At 43.9% G+C, this 12,742-nt stretch overlaps 1 protein-coding gene across 1 annotated transcript in view; it reads right to left on the bottom strand.

Annotated features, from left to right (window-relative positions):
• Positions 1 to 12,742, bottom strand: part of CLPB (ClpB family mitochondrial disaggregase) — a 208,244-nt gene that overhangs the window by 85,764 nt on the left and 109,738 nt on the right. The window contains exons 10-11 of the mRNA XM_068136325.2: positions 3,343 to 3,387; positions 2,881 to 3,042 (exon numbers count right to left, since the gene is read on the bottom strand). Coding sequence (XP_067992426.2) covers positions 2,881 to 3,042; positions 3,343 to 3,387 — 207 coding nt within the window. The remainder of the gene's footprint in view (positions 1 to 2,880; positions 3,043 to 3,342; positions 3,388 to 12,742) is intronic.

The following is a 12,742-nucleotide window of genomic DNA, read 5'->3' as shown; positions in this document are numbered from 1 at the left end:
ACAATATAACGCAAACAGACAGAATAACTCACACGACCAACCAGTATACTTGAGAAATATTTGATTTTCACAAGTCACAAAAAAAAACAAGAAAGACGTCGTCTCAAAGCAAAATCCAGATACTAGCAAAATCCACCCCTCCCCACCCCCTACCCCCCAAAATGGTTCCCATGGATACATCAAATTGTCCATTCCATTAAGATTAAAATTGACGATCTTTGTCAAAGTTTGGGTCAATCGGATGAAAATTGACGATTTTAGAAGTTTGATTTTGTGTTGAGCTTTGATCTTTTCACCTCAAAAATAGTTGGTTTCCCAATTAATTGAGGAACTTTGCAATTGCTGTTTAATTTCAACAAGTCAATCGTATGAAAATGGACAATTTTACAGATGAAAATTGATGATTTTAGAAGTTTGACCTTGAGTTGACCTTTGACCTCAAAAATAATTGGTTTCCAAAATCAGTGATCTAATTTGCAAATCCTGTTCAACTTTCAGGTCAATAGGATGGAAAATGATGACTTTAGATAGTTCATCTCAAGATGACCCTTGACTGAAAAATTAATAGGCTTTTCAGTTGTGACTACCTGCAGAACTACCTTAGAATTGTGAACTGTAGGCAATTGACAAACTGACAAACAGACTGACAAACAGACAGACAAACAAGACCGGCACTCGGTAGAGAGCATACAGTCACGTGACAAAGTAAGTACACCCCATGTAAAGTTTTGACTTTTTCAACATATTTCAACATACAGCTATTTGATCTTCATTTCAACAATATTGATAGATAAAGGTGATATAATATAACAAATATCATCAAACATTTACATTTTGTAGTCCATTGTATAATCTAAATAAACATAAATGCAAATTTCACATGTGGAAAAAGTAAGTACACCCCTACATTTATCACCACTTCAAATACCTAAAGTTAGAATCAGGTGCACCAGCTCAGGTGCACCAGCTCAGGTGCAAATGATTAGAACATCGTTAGAGATGATCTTGGAGGAACCTGTCTTATTTAAACCTCAGACATTTAGTTTGGTTTGCTCTTTGTTGTTGAAGTGTGCGGCGTCACCATGCCTGGATAAAAAGAGCTCTCTGAGGCCTTCAGAAAGAAGGTTATAGATGCCTACGAATCTGGAAGGGGATTTAAAAAGATCTCCAAACAATTTGAAATCAATCATTCGACTGTCTGGAAGATCATCTACAAGTGGAGAAGATTCCAAACAACTGCCAACTTGTTCAGGCCAGGCCGCCCCAGCAAGTTCAGCCCGAGAGCAGACCGCAAGATGCTGAAAGAAGTCTCTAAGAACCCCAGAATGTAATCATGGGACCTACAGGTAGCTCTTGCCACTGTTGATGTCAACGTGCACGAGTCTACCATTAGAAAGAGGCTGCACAAATTTGATCTACATGGGAGGTGTGCCAGGAGGAAACCTTTGCTGTCCAGAAAGAACATCAGGGCAAGACTAAAGTTTGCCAATGAACACCCAGACAAAGACCAGCACTTCTGGAACAATGTGCTCTGGACAGATGAGTCAAAGGTAGAGCTATTTGGCCACAGTACCAGAAGACATGTTTGGCGAAAACCAAAGACAGCATTTGACCACAAGAACCTGATACCAACTGTAAAGCATGGTGGTGGAAATATTATGGTTTGGGGCAGCTTTGCTGCATCAGGGCCTGGGCAGCTCACCATCATAGAATCCACTATGAATTATTCATTGTACCAGAGGGTGCTTGAGGATAATGTGAGGCCATCTGTCAGAAAGTTGAAGCTCAACCGAAGGTGGACCTTGCAACATGACAATGACCCTAAACATACCAGTAAATCCACCAAGGAATGGCTGAAAAGAAAGAAATGGAGGGTTCTGGAATGGCCAAGTCAAAGCCCGGATCTAAATCACATCGAGATGTTGTGGGGGGATTTGAAACGAGCTGTGTATGCAAGAAACCCCTCAAACATCGCACAGCTGAAAGAATTCTGCAAGGAGGAGTGCGCAAAAATTTCTCCCAGTCGATGTCAGAGAATGGTAGACAGTTATAAGAAACGCCTACTTGAGGTTGTTTCTGCCAAAGGGGGCAATACCACCGATTAGAGCCAAGGGTGTACTTACTTTTTCCACATGCGAAATTTGCATTTATGTTTATTTAAATTATACAATGGACTACAAAATGTAAATGTTTCATGATATTTGCTATATTATATCACCTTTATCTCTCAATATTGTTGAAATGAAGATCAAATAGCTGTATGTTGAAATATGTTGAAAAAGTCAAAACTTTACATGGGGTGTACTTACTTTTTCACGTGACTGTACCTCCACCCGGCTGAACATTTTATGGTTTCTAGTCCACTGATAGGCCGAATCTCGATTCGGACCTGAACCAAAATCGAATCGGCTTGTTATTGTCACCTAACAAACTCATCCACCAAGTTTATTCATAACTCGTCCATAACTCTTTTTAAATATCATGTTATATAATCGCTTTTCGCCCGATCTCTCAATGATGAAGAACACTTAAAAAATCAAATAATTATTGTATCCGAATCCATATTCAGATCTTGACCAAAATCGAATGATTTCATCCTTGTCACACACACTACCTCTCCACAAAATTTCGTCTGAATTCGTCCACAACTTTTTGAGATATCCTGTTCACAAAGACAGGGATGAAAACATAACCTCCGTCCATCCCGTCCAGACAAACAGACAGGTGGAGGTGAGGCAACAAAGCAAACTGCAACCACCTGTTTTTTTTTTCCATCAACATTAAATTCAACCTAATTATTACGAACACCTGTCTGACATCAAATGCCATCATGAACCAATTGGAGTCCCTTCAACCCCCAGTCCACCATTTGCTCCTCACCTCATCAAAGAGCTGCAGCATGGCCGTGAGCACATCTGGATGGGCTTTCTCCACCTCATCAAACAGGACAACGGCATTAGGACACTTGATCAACTTCTCAGTAAGCTGCCCTCCCTCAGTGTATCCGACATAACCAGGGGGTGCACCAATGAACTTGGACACCTGTAAGATTTATGGAGTGCAGTGACCAAGCGTATGGATAAGACTCGACAACCAAACAACAGGTGGCATACATGGGCAAGGTGTATCGTGTGTTGGGGCGTTTAAAACATAGGAGAATGTTACAAATAGTTCATAGAACAATAAATGGAATAAAAGGCAAATGATGTGGAAACTGCCGTGACAGCACGAAGGGAAAATGCAACGCTTCCTGTACTTGAGGTTGGTCCACAAACCCAAGAGCTGCTTTAGATACAGTATTATTGGGCTGTCACATTATGCCCTCATCCCCAGGATTCTCACTTCGTGTTTTTGTTGGAACTCTGACATATCCATTCGGATAAATCCCTGCACACGACACAGAAAAGGTTGCGTCTCACTGACTCTCACATGGCACGATTCACACACCTCCAAACTCGTAAAATAAACAGATGTTTGGAACTACAGAACTTTAATGTACAAGAAAACAAACACGACATAATAACAATGACACCGAAGCTTTTCGTGCTGTTCTCTTCAATGCGATTCACAGCAAAAGATCAGAACAGGTGAGACATAGTGCATTTATAGCATGTCTATGCAACAGCGACACCGATTGCTTCATCAGTCATGACATCATTGGTATTCTGAACGCCCATTGGTTGATTCAGTCACCACTATCCCTGGCTCCGATTGGCTGGAGCAGAGTTGTTAGCGACGACACACCATTTGCATCCTTACCTTGGAGGGAGGAGGGATGAGGTTTCCCCAAAGCCTGGGAATCAACATTGGCAAACATACCTTGGACAGCGGTCGGGGAAACACCTTTAATCTTTCTGTGTTGAAAGAGAATGACAAAAAATGTACAAATTCCTTTTGACGACACAATGTAGGGTCTGTGTAATGGATGAAGGTTGCTTCTAACATACGTAGATGTAACGTAGTCCGACCGCGGCTCAATATCTTGAACATACCTGTATTGTATTGGTCTGCACAATCGGGGTTGGCATCCAAGTGCTGTGCAATGGCAGAAGAAGAAGAATAAGAAATGGTCGACGGTCCTTGAATGTTCCTGCATGCTAGTACCGGTTGAGTCCTCATTCCCAAGTTCTTTGTTCGCATCACCAGGGGGAGGGGACATCCGGACATGCTGTTTGATACGATCAGCCAACCTTTGGTTTGTACGGCCCACGTACCGAGCTTCACATCGGCACTTAAACTCATAGATAACATTGCTGATTTGTGAGGTGGGCAGCACATCCTTATTGACTGACGTCTCGGTGAGAGGTAAAGATTACTCGAGGTTGCACAGCCAGATACGTGTTTCATACCTTCATGACGATTTCCTTTCCATGGCATCCTGATATATACTGGACATTTGTCAGGACTGATCTTGTGTTAGTTACTTTGTTGTGTTGAGAAACTTGGGCAAAATATCTTGATTTATATACTCCAGGTAACCATTGTCACCGAGTATATTCATGATTTTGTCCTTTTCAGCAGGTAGATTACAAGGCGAGCAAATCCTCAGAGCTCTGTTCACAAGGACGTTGATCAAGGTAATTTTGTATCTCGTGGAGCTGTAGGAATCCCAGCGAGTATACCTGCCCAGTGAAGGAAGGCTTCCGGTAGTTGGATGTTGTGAAACCACGTGCGGATCTTTCGACCAACACGTTCAAGAAAGGTGAAGTGTTTGAAGATTCCAGCTCGATGGTGAAAACTTCAGCACTGGATGGAGAATGTTGAGCTGTGTAAAGAATGCATCACATGACATCTGAGACTCAAACAAAGCAAAAATGTCATCAACATACCGATAGTATAGGATGGGAGCATCCACACCTCGCCGACCAGTAAGTTTCTACCTCTTCAAGAGGATTGTTGAGAAAGTAGATGGGAGGGTTGTCCAGACGGTCGTTTCAGAGAGACAAAGTGAAAGTGTGAGATTTGTCAGGATTGAAAGACATGTTCCACTTGTTTGACCAGTCTGTGATTTTGTCCAGGTCTGCAGAGAGTGAGGAGGCTGCAGACTGCCGATCTGAGGGATGGGATATGGAGCGACAGAGAGTAGAGTCGTCAGCAAAGGGATGGAGAGGATTTTCAAGAGAGTCAGAGAGATCATTGATGAAGACCAGAAAAAGCACAGGGCCCAGAACACTGCCTTGGGGAACTCCAGCCTGAACAGGAAGTGGAGATGAGAGAAATCCATTCAGGAATACCATATCAGAGGAGAGTTTGGTGAGCAGAGCTGGGTGCCAGACCGTATCGAAGGCACGAGATATGTCAAGGGAGACAGCTCTGATTTCCTGTTTGACATTGAGGACCTCCATCCATTGTTGAGAAAGCAGAAGCAGCATGTCCAGAGTAGAGTGACCTGTTATGAAACCAAATTGATGATCAGAGATCAAGCCATTGGAGAAGAGGAACTATTTTATTATAGAAGCTGGAAACACAATTCTGGTGTTCAATGAAAGGTCTGACCATCCACTACACAATGGTGTCTGTGATGTATTACGATGTTGCATCTGCGCGTGTGTGAATATGACAATGGCAACTGTGTGTGCGCGCATGTGAATAAACAGCTTGGACAATGGTGGCGATCATTTCATCCGTGTTTCTCGTGGCCTCGTAACGACACCCGTTAGGTTTGAGGAGAACTGAACAGTGTCCTTCATTGCTTTTGTGGAGGTAATGCGCATGAAGTTATGACGTCACAAGCATGAAAAACGGGGGTTTTTTTCATGAATATGATGATAATATGAAGAAGGCAAATTAAGAATTTTGTCAAAAGGTCAAAAGGCTAAAGGTCAGCATCACCTAATGTCATCGATTTTCATCCAATGCCGAGACAAAGATATAATATCAATATATAATATTATATAGTATAATAATACAATATGTAATCATAATATCTATCTATAATTCCAGTAATCTCTGTCTGTACGTCTGTACGTCTGTACGTTTGTTTGTCTGTGACCGCTGTTTCTCGACAACCATGGGTCCGATATACTTTTAACTTGCCAGGTATATTGCTGGGGACCCGAGGATGTGCCTTTTCAAGGTTTCATATTAATCGGACAATTACTTACCGAGCTATGTCCAAAAAACGATTCAACCAATCAGAGAGCAGCGAACGATCGCGTGTGCCGAACGTGGCGGGCACACTCTGCCTCGGATGGCACATTTGAGAGCGTATTCATTTATTTCACGTTTGCAAACTATGTTGGCGTTAAACTATGTTTTACAACTAATAAAAACGAATTTGCGATTCATTCGCTTTCCTGCGCGTTTGTGCACGCGATGGCGATTTCTTTACCAAACTCCGGAAGCCGTTCGCTTTGGACCAAACCATTGCATGTAAATAGAGGGGGGGGATTGTCACCACTCGCAAGCCGTTCGCTTTGGACCAAACCATTGCATGTAAATAGAGGGGGGGGATTGTCACCACTCGCAAGCCGTTCGCTTTGGACCAAACCATTTCATGTAAATAGAGGGGGGGATATAATTTTAGATATAGATATAGTACGGGCATGCCCTAGTAATAATCAATTATGATAATGAATTATTATAATCGTTATTATATGCTAGTATTTGTGGGCTTTGTTTGGATACATGGTATTTGATGGAGGTTAAATTTTCACCCCTGTTTGTTTGTTTGTTTGTGAACAAAATATCTCAAAAACTTGTGGACGGGTTCGGACGAAATTTGGCAGAGATGTAACGTATGTGACATGGACGAAATGATTAGATTTTGGTGAAGATCTGGATACGGATCCGGCTATAAGAATTTCTTAAGTGATTCTTCACCATTGGGAGATAGGGCCAAAAACGATACATAGCCGGATATCTCAAAAAGTTGCGGACGGATTTGGACGAAACTTGGTGGAGAAGTTGTGTGTGTGACAAGGACGAAATGATTACATTTTGGTGAAGATCCAGATCCAGCCAGTAGAAGTTTTTCAGTGATTATTCACCATTGAGTGATATGGCCATTCAGGCGGAGGTTTGCTCCGTACTGAGTGCCGTTCTAGTTTGGTCACGTTTCATGTTTGATCTATTCGCTGTGCATTTTCTGGTGCATATTTGTAGCTCATTATCGTGCCATTTGTTGCTAATACATCTAGATTATCAAAAATGTACATCGTTTGGGGGTGTAGAGTACAGAAAATATTTATTAAGCCTTAGTTGGTAACGTTAATGGTGGTGGTGGAGCAACCACCTTCCTTTGTTCAAATTTCTATAACTTTGTTGTTGAATTCACTATGAATACAATTATTGCACTGAATGAAAGTTTTGTGATAATGCTAAACAATTCTAGCATTCCTAATGAACATTTGGCTAATTTGCATATCATCATGACATCACATAAGGTAAAACGGTATCTTTCTAAACGTGTAACATTGTTATCTTTCATCTAAGCACAGATGACTGTCCAACAACTGACTTATGGCCTAGTTCTGACTATAGTCTTCTGCACAATGGTCAAATGTCTTTTATAATTGCCAATGGCAGCAGCACCTCATGTATGACTCATGTATGACGATCACAAATCGGGTAAGATCTGCTCTCCAAAATATATTGTTTAGGATTCATAACTCTGATAGAATTGCATCATTTACTCTTTCTCTTTCCATGTAAACGAGTAATATAATTCAGCAGCCATGGACTCCAGCCCACTCATGTCATTGAAACCGAAGAGGCGGAAGGTTACCGTAGACAGAGGAAGGTGCATCATCTGCTAAAATGAGGATGAACTAAAACTGAGGCACAACTTGATCCAAGGACTTAAATCATTCCATGTTGACTCAAAATAAGGAATGATGCTGGAATCTGCATTCGCTGTAATAGATTGGAATCGTTGACACAAGTGAAATAACGAATTTGAATTAATCGAGCCACAACCTGATCGACTGTGGCAAAAGAACTGCTACTCGTCATTTACGTCAACACCAAATTTCAAATTTCATTTACGTCAACTTCCCTTTGGTGAGGGAAGCAACTTTCAAATTCGGAAAGACTCTTGAGAGCAGAGGACCATATTCACAACGTGACGTGGGCCCCGCTCATAGCTTGATTGGCCCTGTTGAAATTGTCACCTGCAGATCTTGTCATCGTTCTGGTTTCACTGTCAACTTGCTGATTGGCCCAAAAGGTATCCATTCTGCGGACTTCTTCACAGCCAATGCAGTGACCTTGTTTATTGAGTAGTTTAACCACATCTCCTGATTGCGTCATTTGATGTAAACTGACCCCGAGTCCAATACCTTTCGGTCCTCTACAAAGACCTAATGATGCAACATGGACCAAGTCCTGCCCAATGAATCGAATATGCTGATGTAATTTTTTATCAGTCTGTTTTACGTCACCTTGTTGATAGTCTCCAAGAAAACTAAGGCTTAACAAATATTTTCCATACCCTACACCCCAAACGATGTACATGTTTGATTAATCAAGATATATTATCTACATATGGCACGATCTAAAATGAACTACAAAGATGCACCAGAAAATGCACAGCCAATATATCAAACGAGAAACATTAAAAAAGAAAGACGAGTTTGCATGTTTGTGACGTCATAATTGCATGCACATGAGCTCCACAATAGCAATGAAGGACACCATTGTGTAGAGGATGGGCAGACCTTTCAGTCAACACCAGCATTGTTTTTCTAGTTTTTAGAGTAAGAACACTGTATCAAATACAACGAATTTAGCAAATTATTAGTGACCATAGAAACGTCTCCCTAAAAAAAATAATTTCACCACTTTTAGACCCAACATCCACCCGGGTGATGACCCCATAGACCCCTCAAAGCAGCTGGTACCATTCACATTTGTCCAATCTCAGTTTATCCATTTTAAATTCAGGCTGTAACACAACAAAATGTCAAAAAGGTCAAGGGGTGTGAATACTTTTCGAAAATACTTTTTTAAGGCCTTTTTCCCTGCTAGAGCGGGGGTTAGCCTTGCGGTCCCCATGACAATCTTCTCCATTTTGCCCTATTTTCTGCATCTCTCGTTTTTTTTGTTTTTTTTGTTTTTTTTGTATACTGAATCGAGGCTCGTGAAAGAGCTAACATTTATTTCACAAACAAAACAACCAGACAAACAAAATATACAAAAAGAGGGAGCGGAGGACAAGATGGGGAGAGAAGGGGAAGCACACAAACACAACATTTGAGTGCAGGGAGAGGTGTGGGAGGGAGAGGGCTTGGGGGGGGGAGGCGTGGGAAGGGGGAGGGGGGGGAGAGAGGTATAAAACACAAGGGGACCGAAATTAGCGGGGGTAGAAAAGATCAAGGTTTTGGATGGGGGAGGATAAGAGATGGTGGTGAACAGCTGTTTTAAAGACCTGGAGGGTGGAGTGGGATTGAAGAGAGTGAGGGAGTTTGTTCCAGAGGCAGGAGAAACGAGGAATGAAGGAGTGAAGGTGAGCAGAAAGTCTTGATTTTGGCAGTTTAACCATAAGAGGGTTGCAGGCAGATCTTGTGCGACCTGTAGGAATATTTGGGGGACAGAGCCCAGAGAGAGCTGGGGGGGCAAGGCCAGAGAGGAGTCGGTAGAAGACGGAAAGACCACCAACCTGCCTGCGGTGAGTGAGTGAAAGGCCCTTGGAGTTAGCTTCATCGCGGGAGATTCCAATGATTCTGAACGCTTTGGTTTCCACAGCGTGAAGACGAGCTAGGTGTGAGGCAGGAGCACCAGACCAGAGGGGAGAGCAGTATTCCATAGAGCTGCGGATGAAAGCCTTGTATGTGGTGAGGAGCTCAGGTGTGCCAAGGAAGGACTTCGCACGACGGAGGATGCCCAGTCGGCGACTGGCTTTGGAGGCCAGATTTGAAATGTGGTTTTCCCAGGAAAGATCATGGCAAATAGTGAGACCCAAAAGCTTGCGTGACAGAACTTCTTGGAGTGGATTATTCAGAAAGTGGCTGGGAGGGTTGTCCAGTCGGTCTTTTCGGAGAGACATCGTAAGAGTGTGAGATTTATCAGGATTGAAAGACATGTTCCATTTGTTTGCCCAGTCTGTGATTTTGTCCAGGTCTGCAGAGAGTGAGGAGGCTGCAGACTGCCGATCTGAGGGATGAGGAATGGAGCGACAGAGAGTAGAGTAGTCAGCAAAGAGATAGAGAGGAATTTCAAGAGAGTCAGAGAGATCATTGATGAAGACCAGAAAAAGCACAAGGCCCAGAACACTACCTTGGGGAACTCCAGCCTGAACAGGAAGAGGAGATGAGAGAAACCCATTCAGGGCCACACGTTGACTACGACCAGAGAGGAAGTCCGCCAGCCATGCGTGGAGATTTCCATGGATACCAAAGGAGGACAGTTTGGCGAGCAGAGCAGGGTGCCAGACCGTATCGAAGGCACGTGAAATGTCAAGGGAAAAAAATGAATGAATGAATGATCGTTTTAAGGCCATTTTCCCCGCTAGAGCAGGGGTTAGCCTTGCAGGCCCCATGACAATCATGGTTCCCTGTTTGAGGCAATGTTTTTATGGCCGGATGCCCTTCCTGACGCCAGTCATGACGTGAAATGTCAAGGGAGACAGCTCTAATTTCCTGTTTGGCGTTGAGGACCTCCATCCATTGTTGAGAAAACAGAATCAGCATGTGCAGAGTAGAGTGACCAGGTCTGAAACCAAATTGATGATCAGAGATCAAGCCATTGGAGAAGAGGAAAGATTTCATATCTGAAGCAATGATGGATTCCATGACTTTGCTGATAATTGGGAGAAGGCTGATTGGTCTGTAGTTGCTAGGATCTGTTTTTGCACCTTTTTTGTGCAAAGTGGTGATGTTGGCTGATTTCCAAGCAGATGGCAGATGACCTTGAGCAAAAGAGAGGGTGAAGAGAACAGAAAGAGGGAGTGAAAGAGCGGAAGAACATGATTTTAGGACCCGTGGGCTGATGCCGTCAGGACCAGTTGCAGAATCAGAGTCGAGGGTTGACAGAAACTTTTCCACCTTGTAAGGAGGAAAGGACACAGAGTCCAGGAGCAGCTGGGTACGACTGGGTACGGTGGGTACAGAGAGGGATGGGTTTGGGACACAAGATTTAGAGGCAAACACAGAGTTGAGGCATTCAGCTTTTTCACGTGCGGAGTCAGCCGTTAAGCCATTTGAGGTGAGGGAGGGGATGGAGGGGGAACAAACACCAGAAACAGATTTGACCAGACGCCACCAGGATTTGGAAGAGGGAGACAGATAAGAGAGTTCTGTCTTGAGAACGGTGAGATATTGTTTCCTGGCTCTCCAGAGGGTGGACACACACTTGTTTCGGGCTTTGTGAAAGGAAATGAGATTTCCTTCCGTTGGATTTGCTTTCCAGGAGACGAAAGCAAGTTGTTTCAGGGCAACAGCCTCACCACAAGATTCCGTGTACCATGGACGGGAGGAAGGGTATGACAACTGAAGACGAGATGGGATAAATCTGTGCATGAGAGAGAGCAATTTACTTTGAAAGAATTCCCAGGATGAGTTGATGTCAGAGGCGGTAGAGATGGGAGACCAGTCCAGATGATTGATGGCTGCTTGAAGACCATGCCAGTTGGCCTGAGTGAAATGCCAGACTCGTCGACGCTGAGCAGGCTCCCTGAGAATAGTCAGAGAGATGTCCACTTTGACAAGCACATGATCAGATGAGCCCATTGGAGCAGAAGAAGAGCAGCAGACATTTTCAGGGAAGTTAGTCATAACCAAGTCCAGAAGAGAAGATGCTCCGTTGACTGAGATCCGGGTCGGGAAATTGACAGATTGTGTCAGTCCCAGTGAGTCGCAGAAGTCCTTTGCTGAAGAGCCATGGCTGGTGAGAGACGTACCCACACCCAGCCAACTGGCATGGTGACAATTGAAATCACCACATATGAGGAAGAGAGAGTTGGGATGGGTAGATAGAAGTTGGTCCATATTATCAGACACCGAGATGTAGATGGAGTCATCACTGTTTGGTGGACGGTACAACACACATATGAACAAAAGGTGGGAGCGAAGGGGAAGCCGTAGCCAAAGGTATTCCTGGGGGTGAGGTGGAGAGAGGGCAGTGGAGGGCGAGTGAGGAAGAGAGTTTTTTTTATAAAGATAGCAACCCCACCTCCAGGACGAGGCTCAGGTCTATCATACCGGAGGAGGGAGTAACCTGGGAGAGATACCAAGGCATCAGAGACATCATGAAGGAGGAAAGTTTCTGTTAAGCAGATCACATCTGGTTTGTCAGAAGCAACCTGTATGGAGAGATCAGTCAAGTTTGAGTGAAGGCCCCGGATGTTTGAGGTCCATACCGTTAATGAAGAGGAAGGGGGAGCATCGGGTACAGAAGTGGGGGGGGAGGGGTAGGGTAAGATGTGGAAGAGGAGGAAGAGGTCGGGAGAGCTGTTGAACGTGTGTCAGAGATTTCAGAGATTTCAGAATAGCTTGGAGAAAGGGAAGAATGGGGTGGACAAAAGGTTTGATGGAGATTGGGTGAGGCACAGTGAGGTGTTATTTAAGGAGGGGGAAGAGCGAGGCAGAAGGTTGGGGGAGATGAAGGTGAAAGTTGGAAGGGGGAAGAAGCAGGGAGGATGCTTTGAGGAGGAGGGGTGAGAGGGGAGTCTAGGAGGGGAGGAGCGAGGGAGAGTCTCGGAGGGGAGGGGTGTGGGGGGAGTTTAGGAGGGAGGGGAGGGAAGGAGCAAGGGTCGTTGTTAACCCCCTTGCCCGCATTTCTTCTTCCACCATCTTCAGCCAAGTCT

The sequence above is a fragment of the Myxine glutinosa genome, chromosome 14 (assembly GCF_964187855.1).
Source record: "Myxine glutinosa chromosome 14, kmMyxGlut1.1, whole genome shotgun sequence".
NCBI classification, from domain to species: domain Eukaryota; kingdom Metazoa; phylum Chordata; class Myxini; order Myxiniformes; family Myxinidae; genus Myxine; species Myxine glutinosa.
This window is presented reverse-complemented; position numbering and strand designations above follow the sequence as displayed.